Below are 26,627 nucleotides of genomic sequence, written 5' to 3' on the forward strand. Positions count from 1 at the left end.
ACAACAAGGATTTACTACTGAAGCACAGGGAACTATATTTAATATCTTGTAATAATTTAAATGGAAGAGACTCTGAAAAAGAATATATGTAAACACACATATATACATATACATAATATATAATGCAATTACTTTGCTGAACAACTGAAACTAACACATTATAAATCAATTATATTTCAATTCAACAAATTAAAAAAAAGAAAGTCCTCACAAAAATGAAACTATGATCAGCTGACTGTTCAGTGATCTCTGAATAAACAGGAATGGATGATCTTAGTGACCAGAACTACCTAGCTATGATAAGCTAATACACTACTCAAGGAACACAACTCTCCAGGTACCAACAGTAATACAGGCAAATTGACATAATTTGTCTAGAAATGGACCATTAGGAAAACATAAAATTGGTTATACTTTTCTGTAATCTATCCCATGCTTAGATTATGTTTCTGTCTTTTCATCCATACCTCTCACTTCAATAACCCTTTCTTGAGTTAACAGTGATTTCATACGTAGACTGACAGACTTTTGTTTACCCAAATGGGATCATACTGCACATATTATTCTGTGATCAGCTTTCCAAAATATCATCAATATTCCTCTTCTAATTCTTTAAAAATTTTTTATTTATTTGGCTCTGCTGGGTCTTAGTTGCAGCATCCCTGACCAGGGATCAAACCCAGGGCCCCTGCACTAAGAGTGCAAAGTCTCAGCCACTGGACCACCAGGGAAGGCCCTCCTCTTCTAATAACCTAAAATAGATATACTCTAACATCTTAAATAAAAGTAGAACTATTTCATTTACTCTATTATTTAATTTATATATTGTGTAAATTACATGAAATATTATATAATTTCCCATAGTTTGAATATACTATAATCCAAGCATTTCTAATTCAGGCTGTCTTCAGTTTTCACCACTACAAATAAAGATGCAATAAGCATTCTTGTGGTTACATTCTTAAGTACTATAGTCTCTTGCAGCAAAAGTTGGATTTGGGGATCAAAGCATCCTAAATGTTTTTTGCCAAATATTTTTAATTTTGATAAATATGAACAAATTGTCTATTTCCCTATAGTCTCCATAACACTGTTTGTGTTCTTGTTTTTTTTTTTTTTTTTTTAAGTTATTTATTTGGCTGCACTAGATCTCGCCTGCAGGATCCTTAGTTTCAGCTTATGAAGTCTTAGTTGCAGCATGCAAGATCTAGTTCCCCTACCAGAGTTCCAACCAGGGCCCCCTGCATTGGGAGTGCAGGGTCTCAACCACTGGACCACCAGGGAAGTCCTTGTTTCTGTCATTTTTTATTTTTGCCAATACGCTAGACAGAAAACAGTATTTCATATTTGCTTAGATGAGGGTTTGATTCCTGGGTTGGGAAGATCCCCTGGAGGAGGGCATGGCAACCCACTCCAGGATTCTTGCCTGGAGAATCCCATTGTCAGGGGCGCCTGATGGGCTACAGTTCAAGGGGTCCCAAGGAGTCAGCCATTACTGAAGCAACTTAGCACTCATGCACATTTATTTGATTAATGAGATTGAGCATATTTTTCTCATTTATGGTCCATTTGAATTTCTTTTCCTAAGAGAGCACAAAAAATAGTGGTTACATATGTAAATACTGGAGCTAGTTTTGCCATTCTGTACTCAAGTTATTTTGCCTTTGTGCCTCAGTTTTCCAATTTTTAAAATGTGGACAATAATAGTACCCACTTTTAGGGTTATTATGAGGATTTGATAAATTCATTATCTGACAAAGTATAAAATAGGACCTATCCACATTCTTTGCCCATTTTTCTATGGGATTGTCTTTTTCCTATCAATTTATGGGGCATTCTTTTCACATTAGGAATATTAGCCTTTTACTATCTTACTTGTTACAAACAAACTTCCTTCAATTCTTTTATTATAATGCTTTTTAATAAGTAATTTTTACTAAAATTTATGCACTTAAATGACTACTTTTTCTTTCTAGCTTGTTTCCCATATTGCTTAGGAAGTACTTTTTTACTCAAGGTTGTACAACTTTTCTCCTAAATTTTCTCTAAACACACACACACACACATATTAATATTTGAATTGTATCTTAGAATTCCCCGCTGGTCTAATGTTTAGGACTCCATGCTTTCATTGCTGAGGGCCTGGGTTCAATCCCTGGTTGGGGAACTAAGATCCCACAAGCCATGTGGTGTGGCCAAAACCAACCAACCAAACAAACAAACAAAACAAAAACCCACAATCAACAATAAATAAATAAATAAGTTCTATCTGGAATTTTTTCATATATGGTATAATGCAGGGGTGGGCTTCCCAGGAGGCTCAGTGGTAAAGAATCTGCCTGAAAATGCATATGATGCAAGAGACATGGATTCAATTCCTGAGTCCGAAAGATCCTCTGAAGAAAGGAATGGCAACCCACTACAATATTCTTGCTTGGAAAATCCCACAGACAGGAACCTGGCGGGCTACAGTCCCCGGGTCATAATGCAGGAGATTAGCTAAGTGGTCTTCCTATTCCCTAGACATTCAACTGTGCCAGCAATATTTCCCCAGTGATTTGAAATGCTCCCTCTGTACTACACTCTATCTGATACACAGCCAAAACCATACTCTTGTGGCTTTTTTTTTTTCTGGTCTGTTTTGAGAAGCACAGAGGTCTTAGTTCCCAGACTAGGGATCCAACTGGAGCCTTGCAGTGAAAGCAAGGAGTCTAACCACTGGACCGCCAGGGAATTCCCTATGCTCTTGCTCACAGTTAGCTTCATAGTAAGTTTTAACATTTGGTAAAGCAAATCATACTTTTCTTTTCATGTTCATGGTCTTCTTGGTTAATCTCCAACATATGAACTTAAAAAAAATTCTTGTCCACTACTACTCTATGCACCCAAGGCAAAGAGGAGGGTAAAACCAACCGCAGTGGGATTCTATTTGCATTATTAATAGTAGATTAAGTGACTTTTTTTATATTAAGTCCTCCTATCCAGGAACATGGAGTCTTTTTTATTAGGCTTTGGCTTATATCTTTTATTAAAATTGCATAGTTTTGTTTCCTATAGCTCCTGTGCCTTCCATTTTTGTTTTCTTTTTTACTTTGGTCTCTGTTATGAATATGATATTTTGTCCATCTCCAGTCTAACTAGACATTGCTTAGTCAGAAGAAAAATATAAATTAAGTTTGATACCTTCATTCAGTCACTAAATTCTCTTGCTAATTCTACTAGCTTACTCTTTATAGATTTTTCTAGGAATACAATCTTATCTCCTTGAAAAATAAAGATGATTTTTTTCCAGATGTTTATCCTGGGAAGCTCTTTAGCTGTGTGATTGTGCTGCTATTTTCTGTAGATGCTACTTAACTGCTGGCAATTGTTGCTGCTGCCCAAAGCTACTCTGCCGTGGCCTCCAATGAGACAGAAGCTTTCTAAGTGAATATCCCATGATTGGTTTGTTCAAGTGTCATGGATGACAACACAATACAGTGGTTCTTGGTCTCTCAGGTCTCACATAGTTCAATTCAAAGAATCATTAAATACATTCTTGAGCTCACTGCTGTAATCATACCTATCACGTTTCCCTTTGGTCTCTTGCAACAGAGTAAGTATGCCCTTACTCCGGGAGTCCTGTCTGGGCATACTTACTCTGATATTACTCTCACTCTTGGAGAGATATACTCAGAGAACTTCTCTGACCAACTTAATGAGCTTGTTGGGTCACTTTCATTCACATTACCCAATATTATCTTCTTTATAGCATTAATCATATTGGTAGATGTATTAGTTATTGGTTTATTATTTGTCTACCCAAGATAGACCATATATTAATACAAAACAATTAACCTGATGAGATCAGGGAATTTTAATGTCTTCCTCACCCTTTCACCTCCTAATATCTAGAGTTGTAAACACCTAGCAGGTCTTCAATAAATACTTGCTTAATGAATGAATGTTGAGTTTTCCTGAAAAGGATCTACATCATGCTTAAGTAATTTTATACCAACTTTTCTGAGCGTTGCTAAAGATCCAGATAATTTTTCAGTTTAAGGGACAAATCAGATTATTTCAAGTGAATGGGTTTTCTGAAACTCAACATATAAAGAAACTCAGAAAGGGTTATGAGACTGTAACAAGACAGATAACTCCCCAGGCAGGGATAGACATCTGTCCTTCTACCTTAATGCTCAAAGTTTGCGGAGATTAACTATGATCTACTTAATTGCTTTGTCGTTTTTCGTTTCTGATAAAGGTTATCTGAATTCTATTTCAAATGCTGCAGCAATATGTTTACCACTTTTTTTTTTTTTTACTGAAACTTTATGGGAACGGAAGGGGAAAAGCTGCAGATTACTCAACCATCAGAAATTCAAGGCAAGTTTCAGCCCATATATTATCTTGTTTTCGAGAACCGATCAGTCTCCCCAAAAGGCTTGACCTTACGGTATGATCTTGTGAAGTAGTTTTTAGACCACTCTACCACATTCAGTTTACCAAGCCAGACGCATGTACGGTAAAACTCTCAAATTGATGTCAAAAATCATCACTTGAGGCATTAATTCAAAGTTATCTGGAAAGGCATTTTCAGTGGTTCACAGCAAGAAGGTGGATAGGTTGGCATTGAATTAGCGTAGGCAATTTTGCTCTGACTGTGGGCAAACCTCCCCTAGCTCGCCATTTAACTTTTGTTCCCTCATCTCCCAAGGCCGCGAAGATCTCGTCTAGTGCTCTTTCCACTGCTCCAGGCCGAGGCCGACACGGAACCTGATCCCGCAGCACCTCGGCCTCGGCCAGCGGGGGCGCGCTCGCCCGGTGCATTGTGGGCTCTGTAGTCCAGCCGGAACCTGTCCGCACCTACAAGTTCCTTGAGTGCGCTTCCCTTCCTCTGCCTGGACCTAGTCCCCTTCCGCGGCTTCCGCTGGGTCTCCCGGGTCCGGGGCGCGAAGTTCCGACAGGTCAACTGTTTCCCTCCAGGGCACAGGAGGCGGAAGCCGGAGGGGCGCGGGGAGGAGCTACGCGCGTGAGGGTGAACGCCCGCTCTACGTGCTCGTTCGCCTTGCGACCGCTGCGCGCGAGCCCGGTGTCCCCGCGGCGGGCAGCAGTAGCGGCGGCGGAGGTGTCGGTAGAACGCGGAGGGGGCGGAGGGAGTCCGCGGCGGCGGCGGCGGCGGCGGCGGCGGCGGCGGCGGCAGCAGCGAAATGGCGGAGACCGTGGCGGACACCCGGCGGCTGATCACCAAGCCGCAGAACCTGAATGACGCCTATGGGCCTCCCAGCAACTTCCTCGAGATCGATGTGAGCAACCCGCAGACAGTGGGGGTCGGCCGGGGCCGCTTCACCACCTACGAGATCAGGGTCAAGGTGAGGCCGTCTTTTCCCCCTACGGAGAGACTCCTTCTGTGGTCCCGGCTATCCGCCGCGGACCCTGGAGCGCAGACCCTCAGACGGCCACGGCCGCCCAGGCGGGGCCCCCTGCTGACACGGTGGGGCAGACTTGTCCACGGGCGGGGTCCGGGCCAGGGCCCGTCTTCATGTAGGGCTTCCGAGCAGGGCTTGGATGGGGGCTTGTAGGGTCAGCTGAGGCCAGCGCTCGCACTTGAAGGAGGTACTCGGAGAAGAGGGCGTGGGTTAAGCGCCGCTGGCCCCTCAAGCAGCTGATCTGGGAATGACATTTGAGTTGGAAAGGGGTAGATCTTTCGAGAACACAGCCCTTCATCGGGAACGGAGCTATCTGACTGAGAAAGAGGGTTTGCGCAAAGTTGAAGCCAATCCGGTTTTCTTTTCCTGGAGACTATTCCCCTCCACCCCCCACCCCCGAGTTGGCCAAGTCAAGCTGATTCCTTTCAGGCCCTTCCGTGCTACCAAACTCACCTAGATTGTACGCTTTTCTGAACAGAACCTCAGGAAAGTTTACAAAAGCCTGTCAGATTTGGTAGGGCTGAGCCAGGTGAGAAAACGGTGATGGAAAACGACTGACCTTAGTATTTTGGGCCACCATCGTGCTGATGAGTGGGAAGTGTTGCCTGCCTCACAATCAAGACTACCACTGCTTTAAGAAAAGCCTGTTCATTTAGGGATCTTGCTCTCCTGATTTCGAGATTTGCACTGCACTGAAGGAAAGAATCAGCTGAAGTAGAAGCACATTTATAATTTCATAACCGGTATTTGTTGGCAGTAAGTAATTCAGATGATTTGAAAGATGCTAATTGAGAATAGTGCTTCACTTTCCCTTTACTTCAGAATTAAAGAATTTCCTCATGTATGGAAGTATCTTTAAAAATTAGTTACAGTGAAACGAATCTAGCTGCTAATGACAGTAACAAATTACTAAAAATTAAGCCTAAGAATTTGGGTTTCGAGTAATCAAATTTTATGTAACAAGTTACTATTAACATTTAAGTGGAGTAATTTCTCATTAACTTTCTCATTTTTTGTGTGGTAAGATATAACAGAATATTATACCATCTTAACCATTTTTTAACTGTACAGTTTAGTAACGTTCAGTTTATTCACTGTTGTGAAACTTAGACACTTAAATTATTTACTTATGTGTTGCTATAAAAAAATGTAATAATCATCCAACTTAATATATGAAACTAACCTGTTACATGTTACAAGTCACCCTTGTCTCTCTAAGGATGTGTAAAACGTGTCACAGGCAGTCTTGTTACAGCGAAACTGCAGAATCTGAATTCCAGTGTACCTAAGGAAGCACATTGTCACGTAAGCCTAGTGAAAACAAATGAGGCATTTTTTCCCCCTCAACTTTTGGAATGGTTTTGGATTGTCTTTAATATATCGCAGGTTGTTAACTGAAAAGAACTTCTTTTACTCTCATCCACCAGCATATTTTCCTTTATTTCTTGTGCTACAGCAGAGCTTGGTATTCCTGTTTCTGAACTTCCAGAGCTAGTACTTCCTGTCACCCAACTGAAGTGGAATCTCCTGCCTACATTTCCTCATTTAATAACTTTGTGCTTGTCATGCTGAGTTCTTACATAGTGAATGGACTTTAAGTATAATAACAATTTTTTTTTTTAAATTCATCTGATTTTTATTACCAAATAGCTTATGTGACACTTTAAATTGTGCTTATGGTATTGTTATTTGTATTTTGAAGAAAGTAATCCTTTTTAAGAGTGAGTAATGACAGAGTATACACACCTACACTGGTGTGTTAGATTATGTACACCAGTTTGTTGTGTGTTAATAACTGTTAAGTCATAAGTGCTTATGCCTTCTAAAAAAATATAATTGAGTTTCTAATGCTTATGAAATGCCATTGGGGATTCTCTTAATAATGTAATGTGTTAACTTAAAATGCAGGACACCATATAGTAAGATATTAGGACTTATTTTAGCAGCATGTGATTTTTGAGAGTAATTAAGGTAAAACTGCCAATGAGATGAATACGTGAGTCATTTTGTCATTTATTACTACTTTTCTAAACTGTTCCTTCTCTCCCTAGCCCCTGCTGCTTGCCTTCTGCTGTTGAATTTGACACGTGGCAGATCATTTTATGTTCCAAAGTTTGGACCCTTAAACTATCCTATGGTTATACTTTAATTTTAGTCTTGAGAAAAATGTTCCATTTTATAGGATCTGATTGAAATTACTCTAATTCACAGAGTAATTTTATCTGGATGGTGGCACTTTAGAATGCAAGTTTCCCAATCTCCATTTATCTTTTGGTTTGAGGGTAGTGTTTAAGACTATTAGGATCTCTTGATTATCTCTGTGCTTTTGAAAATAACTGATACAGTATTAATGTTTTTTAAAATCATTCTAATGGTAGGCAGAGCAGAGAGCACCATAAGTGATTAAAGGATTTGGAAAGCTCAGGTTCTAGAATTATTTTGGCATATTAAAGAGAAAGCTGAAGGGGAAATTCAGTCACTGTTTATGAAGTTTGTGCTACAATGTGGCTTTAATTTTCTGAAGATTTTAAGTTAATTAAGGTGTATTGTACCTAGAGAAAACTGCTTTGAACCAGAATGAGTTTAAGGATCTTTCTTGAGCTCTGAGTTCAAAGAATAACTGAGTAAGGTGCAAAATCTAAGGTCCACTTCCCTTCTGTAAAATAGGTGTGCTAATAATAGTACAGTTGGTTCTTTGTATTTGAGGATGCTGGTTCTGCATATGAGTACTCAACCAACCACAGATCTAAAGTAGTTGGAAAAAAATTCCAGAAAGTCCCAAAAAGCAAAACTTGAATTTGCTGCACACCAGCAGCTCTATATATATAACATATGCATTGTGTGTTAGGTATTATAAGTAACCTAGAGATGGTTTAAAGTGAAAGAGAGGATGTGCGTAGGTTATATGCAAATACTAAACCGTTTTATATAAGGAACTTGAGCATCTGCAGATTTTAATATGGAGGTGTGTGTGTCCTGGAACCAGATCTCCCATGGATACTGAGAGATGACTGTACCTACCTCAGAGGACTAAATGACATAATGCACATAAATCTCTTTGGCACAGTAATTGGTGCTAAAGTGATTGAGTGCTATAATAGGCACTCAAAAGTTACTTCTTTCTACATACAGCTACTTCTAAATTAAAGGTTGTTGATCAGCTGACTACATTCTCTATGTTAATGTGCAGGTGAGCTACTAAAATCATTGGATTTTCTTATCAAGAAATCTAATATATTTTGTGTCATTCCATGTGGAAAGTTGTGATGCCATTCAGAATGTAGTAAATTTCACACTTAAGACCAAAAATATTTAATAGAAGTCTCCATATTTTAAGGTGAGGGCTTCCCACATGGTGCTAGTGGTAAAGAATCTGCCTGCCAGTGTAGGAGACCCAAGAGACTCAGGTTCAGTTTCTGGGTCGGGAAGATCCCTTGGAATAGGAAATGGCACCCAGTCCAGTATTCTTGCCTGGAAATTCCATGAGCAGAGGAGTCTGGTGGGCTACAGTCCATGGGGTCACAGAGAGTCAGACACAACTGAGCAAGTAAGCACTTAAGCACACACAGACATATTTTAAGGTAGTATGTTTCCTATGATTGTGCTAGTATTGATATTTTTTTTTTCAGTTTGAGATCTGATTGACATATAAAATTGTATTTAAGGTATACAACATAATGATTGCTATATACATATACATAAGTGATTACCACAGCAATTTTAGTTAACATTATCACCTCACATGCTTCTAAAAGTAGCTTTTTTAAGTTGAGGCATATTGAAACATAAAACTGAATAGTAAAGTTTACTAATAAACCTTGTACCAGGAAAGATAATGAAAGTAGCACCTTGATAGTATTTGCCATTCTAAACTTGTATTGGTGATTCTTCTCTGGATGAGTCCTCTCATTTTAAATTGAGTCATTAATATTCTCATCAGAAATAAATTAATTTTTAGACGTGTTTTTAGGATTTATGTGAATGAGTTCTTAAAGGGCCAAAATAGTATTTAAAATAAAGCATTTTGGAACCTAAGGACATCTGCAGAATCTAGGTAGGTTTATCAGTTGACCATGAAAAGTCTGATATATATCTTTGCTGCCAGCTATGGCTGACCTCCAGGATCTCTATCAGGGAAAGACAGCTTTGAAGAGTCTGTTCTTATCTAACCCATCCCTTAATGTGGTGGCAGTTAAAAAGTAGCTCTGTTATATTGTGTTAAGGGATCCTGTTTTATATGGTTCATTTTGGCAGATAAGGGAACAAAGACACAGAAAGACATCTCTTACCCAAAGTAAATCATTGATATCTAACTCGAGTCAGAGTCGGGGCTCCCCTGATGGCTCAAGACAGTAAAGAATTTGCGTGCAATGAAGGAGACCTGGATTTGATCCCTGAGTCTGAAAGATCCCCTGGAAAGGAAAATGGCTACCCACTCCAGTATTCTTGCCTGGAGAATCCCATGGACAGAGGAGCCTGGCGGGCTACAGTCCATGGGGTTGCAAAGAGTCAGACACCACTGAGCGAGTAAGCACGAAGCTCATGTGAGTATCATAGTCAGGGTTGGATTTGATGTATTGTGGTCCTCATTCTGTATTGCTTCACAGCTTCAGTTCATTTAAACAATACATTAAAACTTTTTTTATCCACAGCCTGGTGTTGGGGAATCCTCAAGTGTCTGAACCTTTAGAAGGAAGTCTCAATGTTAGCATCCTTGAGACCTAAGAGTTGACTCTTCATTAATCCACAGTAGATAAGATGCATCCCAGAAAAACATTAACAGCTGAAAAGAACTTACTGTTGGATTCTGTGCTATGATGAAATCACCCAAAGAAAAAGTGTGTTGTTGACTGACTCGAAATGCTTTTAAAAGGCAAGCTTCTTCTCATGTATAAGCTGAAAAGTGAGGGGATTTATCCCCTGAGTACCTGTTGTATTCAAGATAGTTTGCTATATATATATAATTTGATCTTTGAGTAACCAAGTAGAGCAAATATTATCTTTGTTTTGCAAATGTGGAAGCTGAAGTTATTGTTGATCCTCATCTCTTGTTCCTCCCTTATTCTTATTTTAGTCCTCCTGAACTACTTATATCTTTCAAATACGCTGACTTCTATCCAGGCCTTTGCATACACTTCCTCCTCTGTTAAGAACAGTCTTGCTTTAGCAGCCTTATCTGGCTGTCATTACTTGTCCTGCAGAACTCAGCCTTGCTTTTACCTTTTTAGAGATTTTGCTGATCACTGGAATCTAGACTGGATTTGTTCCTTGTGTGTCCTTGTAGCCCTTTTAGGATTATGTTTGTTTGCTTGTATGGGCTTTCCTGATGGCTCAGATGGTAATCCTGCAATGCAGGAGACTCGGGTTCAATCCCTGGGTCAGGAAGATGCCCTGGGGAAAGGATTGGCTACCCACTCCAGTATTCTTGCTTGGAGAATTCCATGGACAAAGGAGTGTGGTAGGCTCCAGCCCATGGGGGTTGCGAAGAATTGGACATGGCTAAGCAACTTTCACTTTTTTCCCTTTAATTCCTGTTTCTTCTATAACCTTCTAGAGGACGGGGACTGTCATGATCACCGTAATTCAACATCTGACATTGTGCTTGACATGTAGTGGATACTTAGGAATAAATGAAGTTTAGGAAGGTTAAGTAACTTGCCCAAAATCACAGCTATTAAGTGGCAAAACTGGGATTTGAATATAGATTTTCTGATCTTGAGAGGCCATATTTTTTCTTTCACCCTCACTGAACATTCGTTATCACCTGGGGAGTTTTTGAAATCCTTTAGATTCTTTTTTAATTGGGTTAGGGTGGGATTTGGGAAGTGGTAATTTAAAAAGCACCCCAGCAAGGGCACCTTACTGATGTGCAGCAAGGATTATACCTGGTGGCACCAGGCTCTCTGTCTCTTCAGATATGACAGACAACAGAGAAGTATGAAAAAAACATGGAGCCACAGTGGTTGGTAGCCTTGATGGGATTTTTAAAAAGGCAAATTCTAGGGTGGTGGGGGAAGGCAAATTCTAGGGTGGTGAGGGGAGGGAAGGGAGAAAAAGAAACAGATCCTTACATGTAGCAGAGAGGAAAACCAGTGATATTGGCCAAAGATGAAAACTATTTTTAAAGGGGAGATAGTTTAGATACTATATCAAAGCATGCCAACAACTTAGCTTTGGGGGAAGAAGGGGAAGCATTTACTACATTCAACCAAGCCAGATCTTTTCACCCCTGTCTTATACCATCTGTATCTATATCCCTGTGTAATAATCATGAAAGTAAACCAGAAATCAGGAAGAGACAAAATTTATATCCATTTAAGAAATCTTTGTATTTTAGTAGTATTGCCACTCTATACCTTTAAAGTGGAAAATCTACTAGTGCTTAATTTTCAGGTATTATAGTGATTCTATGAGATTTTTCATCTCACCTTCAGAATCATACTTACCCAAAAAAAAGGATTGAAATGTTATTTTTAGATACTTTTATGTTTGTACCATACTATGCTGCTTCCATGTAAGCAGAGCCAGCAGTTTTTTGACTATCAGATAAGAAAGATGGTGTCCAAGAAGATCAATACTGTAATCCTGGTACTGCTGTTTATGGATTAGTTAGTTAAATGATTTAAAGCTTTCAGCCAAATAAAGTGTTCTTTTAAAGAAATATTTAACTTAGAACCTGTGAAATTGGACAGCATAGTAAAATATGACATATGGTCAGTTAAGGTATAGTTTGGACTGTTCTCACAGAGACCTCAAAAACTGAGTTTATTTTTTCATGTGAAGAAGTCTTGAGCAGTCCAGGGCTGGCATTGTGACTTGACTATGAGCTTCCCGGTATCACATCCACATTCTAGACGAGGCGAAGGCACATTTCTGCCCTATTGCCACATTTGGCTACAAAGGAAGCTGCGGAATTTAGTTTAGCTGGGCAGCCATGTGAAGAAAGGAGGAACAGACACTGTTCTCTGCTTCCACACAGTGGAGAAGAAGTGATTGGGGTCCCTCTTCTAGGGTGTGGCACTGGCAACATTCTCATCTTGTCTTTTTTTTTTTTTTTCTTTGTTTGCTGATGACTGAGATTTCAAAGTTTAGAGAAGGTTTATTTGATTTGTAAGAAATAAAATTTTAGCTCCTGTTAGTTTTGATATCCTTGAATTGAAAAGTTGGGTTGTTTTTTTTTTTATATATAAATAAGTTTGATCCCTTCCAGAGAACATTTTGGTGAGTAGAAAAAAGAGGCAGGCATGAAGACATGGCATGTTCGATAGAAGTATATCATGGGGTCGAGTTTGGGTTAGAAGTATGGAAAATACATGATTAACTTTTTTTTTTTTTTTGCCTTCAGTGACTTTAAAACTATGTAGGAGGTTTTTCTTAGGACCAGCATTTTAGTTGATGACATTGAATAATGGAGTATGTTGTTTGAGCCACCTAAATGAGTGAGGTCAGTGTCTCTTACCAGGGAATCATAGGAAGACAAAATAACTTTAATAAAATTACTTAGTGCCTAACAATACTGGAATGATCACTTTCTAATTCTTTGCTCTCTAGACTTTTATAAATGATGTAACATCTCTGTTTCCTTGGCTTTCCTAAAATTATTCCACACCTGCCACCTATAGCTTGTTTACTTTTTGTTTTTCCCCTTCCTGTCCTTGTGGGATGAGCTTCTCTGTTCTGTAGTAAATTCGGAAATTTTAATTCATTTAGAGGAACAAAGGAGCCTCAAAGTTCCTTTTCTTATGTCTAGTTCTCAATATCTCCTCTTTTGCCATGACATTATGGATCATTTTCATGTGGAAACGAAGATAAAAGTCTTGTTGGCTAGGCGTACTTCTGTGTATCACCAGACCTTTGTTTAAATTTACACTCAAAAGATTTCCCCCATGTTATATAATGGAGAACAGTCTTAAAACACTGATCACTATAGAACAGGGATCAGCAGCTATGGGCTTCCCTATTTAATGTTTTATTAGAACAGCATATCTTTTAATATTTGTTTACATAGTATTTTCGACCACTTTTGTACTGAAAGGACAGCGTTGAGTAGTTTCAACAGCCTAAAATATTTACTGTCTTGCCATTTGAGACAAAGTTGGCCAATCACTGGTCTATATTTTATGTAGCTTTGGAGTAGTGGAGAGCAGAGCACTTGGAGAATCTTACTTGATTGTAAAGCATGGTCCTGTTCTTAGGTGCTGAATGAATGAAATAGTAGATGCCATTTTTTCCTTCTAAAGGTCGAGATTTTGCAAAGACACAATCTAACCTTGTGAGTCATTACACCTACTATTCATATTAAGGTCAACCACAAAGAGTTTCAGTTTGTAAAACTAGTTTTCTCTGTTGAAGGCTTGAAGCCTTTTGTAAACTTTGAATATCTAAAGAGAGTTGGGGCTGATAAAAACTGTTAGGTGGCTAGGTCATGGTGGTTTAGTTTCAGTTGATAAACTAGTGACGGAACTGAAGGTGGTGCCTGACAAAACTATAGTCTCTTCTAGCCAAGATTGGGGCTTAGATATTTTCTAGCTCAGAATTAATTTTTTCATTCCATATCATCATTTAATGTTTTGTGTTCTTACATGGTCATTCTCTACATGTTATAGCAGTATGCCATTATTAAATGATTAAATTGGTATTAGTTGAACTACTGATGTGGGTAAGTTTAATGTGTGAATTGTAGAAAGGGGTTAAGTTGAAAAATGAGGAACTGTGATATTCGTTCTCAAAATGGAACAATATAGTAAATTGATGGAATTTTTATCTTAGTTTAAAATGGCAGATGATGTTGATATACTTAAGCTGAAATAAATTGTAGAGATTTTCACTTAGATGTTAGATATGGTTCTTATCTGTAGTCTGTGTATTTGCCCAGTTTTATTCTCTTAAGACTCTGATCAATTTTTTCCTAACTACATTTCCTTTTAGATTCAACTTAACATTTGAGTGGCTCCTGTGGGCCAGTTGTTTTATTGAGCACTTGGAATGCTATGGTTGGATGGCGTTACCGACTCAATGGACATGGGTTTGGGTGAACTCCGGGAGTTGGTGATGGATAGGGAGGCCTGGTGTGCTGCGGTTCATGGGGTCGCAAAGAGTCGGACCCGACTGAGCGACTGAACTGAACTGGAATGCTAAGTTTAAAAAGATGTGGTTGCTGCATTTAAGTTCACACCAACCTGAAACAGGACTGGATGTTTTCTTTGATCAGTTTTCCCTAAAACTGTCCAATAAATGAACATTTATGAACCACCTAGTACATGCCAGTCGCCGTGCTAATGTATGGCTTGCCCTTAAAGGCAGGAAGCTTATAGACTGGAGGTAGGGAGGTAGGTCAGTTTGAATCCATTCAGTTCAATTAAATGATACTACTTGCTGAAAATAGTCATAATATGCAGTAGGAACCCAAGCCTGCATGAGGGTCCGGGGGTGTAAGGGCAGAGAGAACAGCTGTCTTTTCCGTTGTCAGTGACCTGCCAAAGTCACACAGTATTAATACTGGATTTTGACCACTTTATGCCCTGGGACCTGTTGTTACTGTCTGGCTCAAACATCTTTCCTTACCTTTTTATTTATGGCTTGTTTTATTTTAAGCATGTCTTGGGCAGTTGCTGTGTCTCAGCTGGTATGGTAGGCACTTAATTCTATGTTTTCTTTGATATAGTTTTAGTTATCTGCCTCTTCTTAGAAACTATAAGGGCTCTTATTTCCAGTTAGAACAGATCATAGAAATAGCCAGGGTCATTCTTATTTAACATTCATTTCCTGTATCAGCCTGATCATGCTTTGTGATACAGCCATGAAAGTCTACCTGCTGTTCTCTCCCGTCTAAGTCAGATGACCTTCTTTATTCCTCCTGCCAAAAGCTCATCCACATATGTAAACATTGTAGACTGGTTTTTCCCAGTAACCAATATTACGCCAGTTGCATAACTAACTACCCCAACTTAATGGCGTACAACAGTGATTTATTTCCTACCATTCTGTGGTCTGGCTGGGCAGTTTCTGTGTGCTCATTTGTGCAACTGTTTTGAGCTGGAGAGCTGGCATGTCTGGCTGCCTATCTCTTGGGGCACCTCATTCTCTTCCACATGGCCTCTCATTCTCCAGTAGGCTCTACTGACTTTCTTATATGGCAGTCTTAGAATAGCATTCCAAGAGAATGAAGATAGAAAGTTGCAAGACCTCTTGAGTTTTAGGCTTAGAAAATTGCTTGTCACTTCTACCACATTCTCTTGCTCAAAGCAAGTCATAGGCTAGTCTAGATTCAGAGGTGGGGAAATAAACTCCACCTCTCAGATGAAAGTAGCTTCAAAGAATTTGTGGCAACATTATCTACCATACATTACTTGTTAGGAATCTCCAAATGTCATAATTGGTGGCACCTGTGGCTTGGGTCACTGTGGGTGCAGAAATAATAACTTCCCAAAGATTTCTGCTTCCTCATAACTAGAATCTGAATGTGTTAACATATGAGAATGTTACCTTTGGAGATATGATCAAATTAAGGATCATGAGATGGAGAGGTTGTCCCGGATTATCTGGGTGGGTCCAGTATAATCACAAGGGCCCTTATAAGTGAAACAGGTGGGAGAGTTAGTCACAGGAGATGTGACAGTGGAAGCAGAGGTTGGAGTGATCTAATTGCTGACTTTGAAGACGGAAGAAAGGACCGTGGGCTGAAGAATGCGAGTAGCCTCCAGAGGCTAGGTAAGACAAGGACGCACATCCCCTAGACCCTCCAGAAGGAATGCAGCCCTAGTGACATCTTGATTTGTCACAGTGAGACTCATTTCAAACTTCTGACCTCCAGAACCGTAAGATAATAAATAAGTGTTGTTTTAAGCTACTAAGCTTGTGGTAATTTGTTAAAGCAGCAATGGGAAACTAATAACAATGACATGGCCCTGTCTTAAAGATAATTTCCAACAGAAGGAAACACAATAGACTCACTCCAAGAGAATGAGAGTCAGTGGGGACTGGGCTCAGCCTGATTCTGAGCCTTGGTTATAGGCCACACAGCCTTATCTTTCTTGTATCCGTCAGAATCTAGCACCATCATCTCTCATTATCCCTTGCCTTCTATGCTGCCAAGATGTTTTACCAGAGGCATAGAAAAATACTTTTTCTCATGGAAAAAGTTGAATGTGTTACTTTAATCACCTGTAGAGGATTATTTTTCCAAATTATAGAGAAAATTACTAAAAGACTGTTGCTTTGGCTGTTCATGTGTAAGTCAAAATTAATGCTGCATGACTAGTGTATTTTTTAAAAAGATTGAGTATAAGAGAAAGAACCACATAACCTTTGATTCAGTTGTTTGCCCTTGCTGTTGTGATCTAGTGCCTTTGTATAAGAGAGTGCTAACTTCTGAGACTAGACAAGTAATGTTTTGGGTGATGAATATCTTAGCTTATTAGCTCTTGATTAAAATTTAACTTAGAAAAAATTTCCTACTCTATTGTAAGGTCTTTGACCCTCCATAATTTCAAGCCTAGCCTTAAAAACACTAGTATCTTCCATTCACTGCACACCTTAAGAGAAAAGTGTTTTGACCTTTGCAACTTGTGATTCTAGGCCTCAAAGTCTAAAATATATTTAAGGATTTCAAGCAGTGAATGTATAACTATACAGTTTCTTCTAATGTCACATGATATTTTTTTTGTTTCTGTTTTGAGAAGAAACCTGAACCTTAACAAGGCATTCATTCAAAATGAACAAAAACAATCTTTTGAAAATTCCTACATTGATTTGTGATAGAATAGATTTTTAAAAATCCAATTATGAAGCCCATAAAAATATGTATCAAACATATGGTACCCAGAGCTTCAAGAATGTCAAAGCTAACAAGAGTATTTTAGAAGGATTATAATTATATAGAATCTGATCAAATGAATAAAATTAAGAAAAACTTTATAGGTTGAAGTAGGACATCAGTTATGAATATACTTCAGTGGATTATTTAGAATGAGTATGTTATTTGATTTACTTTTCTGTAGAACTTCTGATATTTTTGCCCAAAACAACTTTAATACAATAGCCATTCGCTATATTGGGCTATTTAAAGTTTAAGATTGGAATTATCAGACATTTCTGTGTCCAGTTTCCTTGGCATTGACATTGACTTGTATGATTTGTCTAGTTGACTGTAGTTGATACTGGCCTCAAATATACAGGATGGCTCATATATGAATGCATGACCAGTGCACTCAGCGCTTTTTGACCTGAGATTTTGTTTTGCTTTTTACCTTTTGGTCCTATCTCACTGTTTCTGGTTAGTGGTCACTCATAATCTGGTCACTGTTACCCCTGTGCCAGACTCTAGGTGTAACTGACTTCATACACATCCCATTCTTCATTAAGAGTAGATAGATTTTCTCAATCCAGCCAACCAGAGTCCTTATTTTCTTGATAGGACCTTTTTATTATGTTAGTAAACTGAGTGTCACCTGGTTTCAGAGATATCTTAGCAGCTTTTTGATATCAGTATTGCTAGAAATTCTGTATTCTCTGCTGGAGTCCACAGAGACATTTTGTTGTTTTAATTCATAGTTGCTGTTATTTACTATTGTTATCTCCTACCCTTGCCCTAACATTACATTTTGTTTCTTTCTCTCCATCAGTCTCTGTTTAGGGCTCTCTACTGCTAATCCACCAGCCAAAGACCTGACCCATATCTCATTTTCTTTTTGAACTTTAGCTAATAGGTCTAGCATAGTGTTTTAAGTATTCCTCTCAAGCTAGACTTCTCTCCCATTTGATCTAAACATCTGGGACAGTCTTTCCCAGCCTAGTGTTGGTAGAAGGGAACTGGAGACAGACTGGAGCAGAGGACGTTGTGGCAGAAGAACAAAACAACCTACTACTGAGGTACTACATAAGTACTGAGGTACTACATATAGTACCATGTACTACATATAGTACCGTGTACTACACAAGTACTGAGGTACTACACATAGCACCATGTACGACATGGTACTACTTATGTACCATGGACTTCCATTTTTTCTTAGAGCTTCTACTAATTTGGGGGGAGATAATGTTTAATGTATTAATGTACTCTAAGAACACTTGAACTATGAACATGAATTCATGCCTGCTTTTACACTACCTACTAATTGAGTGCCCTTGGGCAGTTAACCTCTCTGAACCTTTTGTCCATCCTAAGATGAAAGTGTTAGGATCTTCCTAAAATTAAATGATGTGTGTTATGGACTTTAAGTACTATCTTGTTTATTTAATACTAGCTGCTGCTGTCATTATCTGAGAATTGGCTTTAGGTTTTTATTGCACTATCAGAAAAAAGAAAAGAGTGCTGATTTCAGTCAAAGATTAGTTTTGTAACATATATATTACTGGTTCTGCATCCCCCCCCCCCCCCCCCGCCCCCAAGCACTCTGATTTACCCTTGGAGTGTGCTTAAGGAAAGGTCAAAACTCTTTTAAGAATCTGGTTACTCATATTATTATTATTATTTTGAAATTTATTTACTTTTCTTCCCCCCAGCTGTGCTGGGTCTTTGTCGCTCCACGCAGGCTTTCTCCAGTTGGAGTGAGCGGGGGCTGCTCTTCGTTGCGGCGCATGGGCTGCTTATTGCAGTGGCTGCACGTGTGGAGCGTGGGCTCTAACCGTATGGACTTCAGTAGTTGCGGCATGTGGGCTCAGTAGCTGCAGCTCGAGGGCTTTGTTGCTCCACATCATGTGGGATCTTCCCCGATCAGGGATTGAGCCTGTGTCCCCTGCACTGGCAGGTTTATTTTTAACCACTAGACCACCAGAGGCCAGGTACTCATATTCTTGTAGAATGTATTATTTTAAACATGGGAGTTTTGTCAGCGGATGGTAGTGAGGGTTGCACAACAATGAATGTACTTAAAGGTACAGAACTCTGTACAGGTAAAATGGTAATTTTTATGTTATGTACATTTTACCACAATGAAAAAGCATAGAAATGGATAATAGAGGAGGTGGTGGTGGTTTAGTTGCTAAGTCATGTCTGACTCTTTCGTGACTCCATAGACAGTGGCCCGTCAGGCTCCTCTGTCCATGGAATTTCACAGTTAAGAATACTGGAGTGGGTTGCCATTTCCTTCTCCTGTGGGGGGAGGGACAGTTATTAAGTTTGTGTCTTCTTTCCTTTCAAGTTACCAAAGCCGAGGAGGAAAACATTTCTTTAAGACTTTTTGCCAAGAATCTCAGTTCTTTTATCTTAAAGTCTGTTTTATCTAATACTTACACAGCGACTCCAGCTTTCTTATGGTTAGTTGTAAGCTGTATATCATTTCCCATCCTTCCACCTTTAACCTGTTTTTATTTTTGAATCTTAAATGTGTCTTTTGTAGACAGGATATAAGTTTTTATTCACTTTGATAATCTCTTCTTTTTGATTGGCGTATGTAATCCATTTTGTTTTACAATTGTTAAAAAAATTTTAAATTGAGGTACAGTTCATGTATAGTATTATATAAGTTTCAAGAGTACAGCATAGTGATTTACAATTTTTAAAGGCCGTATTCCACTTACAGTTATTAAAAACTACTGGCTGCATTCCCTGTGTTGTATGATATGCCCTTGTAGCTTGCTTACTTTACGCACAGCGGTTTGCACCTCTTAATCCCCATCCCTATTTTGCCCTTCCCTTCTTTTCTCTTCCCACTGGTAACTGCTAGTTTGTTCTCTGTGAGTCTGTTCATTAGTTTTATTTTTTAGATTATACATATAAATGGTATCATATAGTATTTGTCTTTGTGTGTCTGACTTACTTAATACCTTCCAAGTCCATTGTTGTCAAAAATGGCAAACTTTCATTATTTTTAAATTTTATTTCATTGTAATAAACACTTAACACACATACATATATACTAAAAACCACATCTTCTTTATACATTCATCTATTGATGGACACTTCCATAATTGCTTCCATAATATGGGAATTGAAAATAATGCTGCTAGGAACATTGGAGGGCTTCCCAGGTGGCTCAGGGTAAAGAATCCACCTACCAATGCGAGAGACTCAAGAATTGCAGGTTTGTTCCCTGGGTTGGGAAGATCCCCGGAGTAGGAAATGGCAGCCCACTGCAGTATTCTTGCCTGGTAAATTCCATGGACAGAGGAGCCTGGCAGGCTACAGTCCATGGGGTCTCAGTGAATCAGATACAATTGAGCCCACTCACCCACATGAACATTGGGGCAATTTTCAAATTAGTGTTTTTTTTTTTATCTGATGTTTACCCAGGAGTGGAATTGCTGGGCCTTATGGTAGTTCTATTTTTAGTTTTTTGAGAAACCTCCATACTGTTTTCAACAGCGGCTGTACCAATTTATATCCTCACCAGCAGTGTACAAGGGTTCCCTTTTCTTCACATCCTTACCAACATTTGTTGTTTGTGGTCTTTTTGACAATAGCCACTCTAACAGGTGTGAGGTGATATCGTTGTGGTTTTAATTTGTGTTACTCTGATAATTAACAGTGTTGGGCATCTTTTCCTGTGCCTATTGGCCTCCTATGTGTGTGTCCTTGGGAAAATGTTTGATCAGTTTTTCTCATTTTTTAATCAGCTTGTTTGCTTTTTTGCTGTCAAGTTGTGTGAGCTTTTTATGTGTTTTTGAGATTAACCCCTTATTGGTCATTTTGTTTGCAAATATTTTCTCCCTTAATTCATTTATTAAAAAAAAAAACATTATTTGGCTGTGCCAGATGTTAGTTGCAGTAATTGGGACCTTCTATCTTCCTTGTGGTACAGGCGTACTTTTAGTTTAGCAACTCTTTGTTGTTGCATAGGGGATCTAGTTCCCTCACCAGGGATCAAACCTGGGGCTCCTGCCTTAGGAGCGTTGAGTCTTAGCCACTAGACCAGTAGGGAAGTCCCTCCATTTATTTTTAATGAAATTACCAGTATGATGGGTTTATTTCTGCCATTTTGATACTTGTTTTCTATATGTCTCATGTTTTTCTCTGTTCCTCCTTTAGTGCTTTCTGTGTTAGATATTTTCTGTTGTACTGTTTAAATGCCTGAGATTCTTTTTACTTCTTAAAAATTATTGTTAGTGTTTGATATTGAAATTACAGTATGCCTCAGCTTTTCACAATGTACTTCAGATTAATACCAACTTAATTCCAGTGAAATAGGAACCTTGGTCCAATACACCTTCTCCTTCCTTTGTGCTATTATTGTCATATATGTTACATTTGTATATGTTAGAATAGTACAATTTTATAATTGTTTTAGGCAGTTTTTTTAATCAGCTAAGAGAAGAGAAAAATTTAATTTTTACTGTCTTACATGTTTACATATGTAGTTGCCTTTATTTGTTGTTATTGTTTGGTCGCTAAGTCATGTCCAGCTCTTTGTGACCCCATGGACTACAGCACAACAGGCTTCCCTGTCCTTCACCATCTCCTGGAGTTTGCTCAAATTCACGTCCATTGAGTCAGTGATACTATCTAATAACCATCTCATCCTCTGCAGCCTTCTCCTTTTGCCTTCAATCTTTCCCAGCACCAGGGTCTTTTCCAGTGAGTTGGCTCTTTGCCTCAGGTAGCCAAAGTATTAGAGCTTTAGCTTGAGCATTAGTCCTTCCAATGAAGATTCAGGATTGACTTCCTTTAGGATTGACTGGTTTGATCTCCTTGCTGTCCAGGGGACTCTCAAGAGTCTTCTCCAACACCACAGTTCAAAAGCATCAGTTCTTCAGGGCTCAGCTTTCTTTATGGTCCAACTCTCACATCTGTACATGACCACTGGAAAAACCATAGCTTTGACCATATGGACCTTTGTTGGAAAAGCGATGTCTCTGCTTTTTACTATGCTGTCTAGGTTTGTCATAGGTTTCCTTCCAACGAGCAAGTGTCCTTTAATTTCATGGCTGCAGTTACCATCCACAGTGATTTTGGAGCCCAAGAAAATAAAGTCTGTTACTGCTTCCACATTTTCTTCTTCTATTTGCCATTAAGTGATAGGACCAGATGCCATGATCTTTGTTTTTTGAATGTTGAGTTTTAACCCAGCTTTTTCACTCTCTTTCATCTTCATCAAGAGGATCTTTAGTTCCCCTTCACTTTCTGCCATTAGGGTGGTGTCATCTGCATATGTGAGGTTATTGGTACTTCTCCTGGCAGTCTTGATTCCAACTTGTGATGCATCCAGCCTGGCATTTCACATGACGTACTCTGCATATAAGTTAACAAGATGACAATATACAGCCTTGATGTACTCCTTTCCCAATTTTGAATCAGTCTGTTGTTCCATGTAAGGTTCTAACTGTTGCTTCTTGTCCTGCATACAGATTTCTCAGGAGACAGGTGGTCTGTTATTCTCATCTCTTTAAGAATTTTCTACAGTTTGTTGTGATAACTTTAGTATAGTCAGTGAAGTAAATGTTTTTCTGAAATTCCCTTGTTTTCTCTATGATCCAACAAATGTTGGTGGTTTGATCTCTGGTTCCTCTCTGCCTTTTCTAAATCCATCTTGTACATCTGGAAATTCTTGATTCATGTATTGCTGAAGCCTAGCTTGAAAGATTTTGAGCATAACCTTACTTGCATGATAAATGAGCACAACCATACTGTAGTTTGAACATTCTTTGGCATTGCCCTTCTTTGATATTGAAATGAAAACTGACCTTTTCCAGTCCTGTGGCCACTGCTGAATTTTCCAAATTGGCTGACATTGAGTACAGCACTTTAACAGCATCATGTTTTGGAATTTTAACTAGCTCCATCACCTCCACTAGCTTTGTTTGTAATAATGCGTCCTAAGGCCCACTTGACTTCACACTCCAGGATGTCTGGCTCTACTTGAGTGATGGCACCATCTTGGTTTATCTGGGTCTTTGAGACCTTTTTCTATAGTTCTGTGTATTCTTCCCAGGGATTAAACCTGGGTTTCCTGCGTTGCAGGCAGATTCATTACCGTCTGAGCCACCAGGGAAGCCCAGGTGCCTTTCCTGCTGCTCTTTATTTCTTCATGTAGATCCTAGTTACCATGTGATATCATTTCTTTTCTGCCTGAAAGGCTTTCTTTAGTATTCCTTGTAAGGTAGATATGAATTCTTAGTCTTTGTTCATCTGGGAATGTCTTATTTAATTTTTATATTTGAAGGATAGTTTTGCTGGATATATTAGTTTTCCATTCCTGCATTAAAAATTATCATAAATTTACTACCTTAAAATACTACCTTACTGGTTTCTGTAAATCAGAGGTCTGGGCATGGCTTAGCTAGGCCCTTTGTTCAGGTTTTAGAAGGCCTACAGTCAGGGGTTGGCCAAGGTTTTGGTCTCATCTGAGGCTTGGGATTCTTTCCAGGCTCACAGTTGTTGACAGAATTCATTTTCTTGCAGGTTATAGAATTTATAGTAGCCTTTCTCTTCAAGCCTAATCAGACTGTCTTCTTTGATCTACGAGGGACTAAAAGCCCTCTTTTAAGGGATTCACCTGATTTTAGTCAAACCCACCCCCCAAAAATCTCCCTTTTGGTGAACTCAAAGTCACAATGATTAGGGAATTTAATTCCATCCACAAAATTCCTTCTCCTTTGTCATAAAATGTAATTTAATCATTGGACTGACAGCCATAGGACTCACTCACACTTAAGAGAAGGTGTGTATACCAGGGAGTGGAAATTTGGGGGGCCATGTCAGAATTCTTTCCACCACACTAAGTACAGAATTATTTGTTCTGTGTTTGCTTCCAGCATTCTGAATGTTCCACTGCTTCCTGGTCCTCCTTGTTTCAGGGGAAAAGTCAGCTGTTAATCTTTATTAGGGGAGGTTGGGGGGATATGATGAGTCATTTTTCTTTTGTTACTTTCAAAAATTTCTGCTCGTTTTTGTGTTTCAACATTTTATTTATTTAGGACTGTGCTGGGTCTTCGTTGCTGCCCTCAGGCTTTTTCTAGTTGCAGAGAATTGGGGCTCCTCTCTGGTTGTGGTTCTCAGGCTTCTCATTGCGGTGGCTTTTCTTGTTGTAGCACATGGGCTCTAGCCTTGTGGGCTTCAGTAATTGTTGCACATGGGCTCAGTAGTTGTGCCACAAAGGCTTAGTTGCTCCTCCGAGGCTTGTGGGATCTTCCTGAACCAGGGTTCGAACCCATGGCTCCTGCATTGGCAGGCGGATTCTTAACCACTAGACCACTAGGCAGTCTTGTCTTTCAACATTTTGCCCAGTGTGTCTGTAAGGTCCCTTGTTTCTGCTACTTGGAATTCATTGAGCTTCTTGGATGTCAGATTAAAGATTTTAGTCCAATTTGGGGAGTCATCAGCCATTATTTATTCTTTCTTTGTCTTTTTGTGAGATTCCTATTTCACCTGTATGCTTGATGGAGTCTCACAATAGAAAATCTGGTAGATCTGTCTTCAAATTTGTTATTCTTTTGTCTGCCAGCTCAGATCTGCTGTTGAGTCCCTTCAGTGAATTCTGCATTTCAGTTATTGTACTTTTCAGTTCCAGAATTCCAATTTGATTCTTCTTTGTAATCTCTTTTTGTTGAGTTTCTCTATTTCATTGAGTCATTGTCATCATACTTCGAATTGTGTAAGTATGGTTTTCCTTTGGTTCTTTAAACGTGTTTGTGATAGCTGCTTTGAAATCCTTGTCGGCCTAGTCCAACAACTGAATTCCCTCAGAGACAGTTTCTATTGGCTGTTTTTAACCCCATGTGAGTTATACTTTCTTTGCATGTATTTCTTTGCATGTTTTATCATTTTTTGTTAAACCAAGCATTTCAGATAATGTATTTTTAAGACTATTGAGTTAGATCACCTCTTATCTTTCTTCCCAGGGGAGCTTTGTTGCAGTATCTATTTTTTTTTTTTTTAAGGACTTGCCTGCCCTAAGTCTGTAGTCTTTGTTGTCATTGATATTTTTCTTGTGTGTGCATTTTTTTTTTGAAGCCTGGCTTCCTAGGGGGTCACCCTTGGATCAGGACAGCTTTAGTGGTCAGCCAGTGACTGGTCAGAGGTTCTGCATAAACACTCTGAGCTAGTAAGGCTTCTGCCCTTTGTTAGTGGATTTGTATGTAGGTTGGGTTGGGGAATGAATTGAACATTTGTTTAGGCAAGTAACAGGTTTGTTTCAGCTTTCACTTTGTGCCAAGTCTTCTCATGTCCATATCTCTCTTATATCTCTGAAAGATTTCATATTGGGTCACAGATACATAGATAACTGTGGATCCTCATCAGGTTTTTCTTAGCCTGCATACACTTTTGTGCAAGCAAACAACCTTTCAGACCTCCAGGGATAAGAGAACTATCAAGGCCTGTCGTTACTGTGCCATTCGCAGGATGTCTCCTAAATTTCTGGTAAGTCTGCTGATTTGTTTCTTGCCCCAGTCAGTATTAGAACATTGGGCTACTGCAGTATTGTTCTTCGCCAGAGTCACTGTTGTCTGCAGCATCACTCCTGTATGTGGAACTTTTCTGCTTTCTGCATTCTGCTTTTAGTCAGTCATCTTCCTGTAGCAGCAGTGGTGCTGGTTTGCACAGCTTGCCTCACACCAGTAGAACTACCATTATGGAGCTGGTGGCCTAAAACACCACAGATTTCCACTGTTCTTACTTGACATTCAGTAGTTTTCCTTCAGTAAATGCTTTTTGATTTGTTACATGTCTTCAGCCAGTTTCCAGAGTTCTGATGGGCATGTTTGTTTGTTTTCCTGAGAGGGTTATTTTGACATGTTGTCTAGTTTTATATTTGATTTTGGGGGTAAATGGTTTACCAAGCTCATTGCCCTACCATTTCAGCAATTCCACCCTTATCTTTTTACATTTTTTGGCTGAAAAATAAAAAGCACAACCTGAAAGTTGAGAATCATGTTTTATTCAGCAGACCTGCTGAAGACATAAGCCTGGGAGGCAAACTCAGATAGCTCTGAGGGACTGTTCTAAAGCGGCAAGGGAAATACATAGGAGTTTCTGCAACAAATACCAGGTGCTGGAACATCAAAAGATTACTGTTAATTAAAGAAAAACAGACATCAAATTAATGAATTTAGTGCTTTCTATGATGGGAAGTTGCAAGAGTCTGGGCTCAATGAAATCATGTCTTTGATATGCACCTTAACTGTCTAGGACCAGTATCCTGCTGTTCTGTCCTGAACACCCTCAGGGTGCACAGTGGGGAGGGGGCACTTTCAGTGACTAGTGGCTTGAAGGACTCAGTGTCCTTTGTTTCTGATATGGCAGGAGACATTTTTAGTCCCCACTCATTATTACAGGGTTTT

General features: G+C 39.2%; 1 protein-coding gene across 1 annotated transcript in view; it reads left to right on the top strand.

Moving 5' to 3' along the window:
- Positions 1–5,053: 5,053 nt before the first annotated feature.
- The window catches only part of SNX3 (sorting nexin 3), a 45,300-nt gene continuing 23,726 nt past the window's right edge, over positions 5,054–26,627 (top strand). The window contains exon 1 of the mRNA XM_070450007.1: positions 5,054–5,351. Within this exon, the coding sequence (XP_070306108.1) occupies positions 5,190–5,351 (162 nt within the window). The 5' untranslated portion in view covers positions 5,054–5,189. The remainder of the gene's footprint in view (positions 5,352–26,627) is intronic.

This window comes from Odocoileus virginianus, chromosome 19 (assembly GCF_023699985.2).
Source record: "Odocoileus virginianus isolate 20LAN1187 ecotype Illinois chromosome 19, Ovbor_1.2, whole genome shotgun sequence".
Lineage (NCBI taxonomy): Eukaryota > Metazoa > Chordata > Mammalia > Artiodactyla > Cervidae > Odocoileus > Odocoileus virginianus.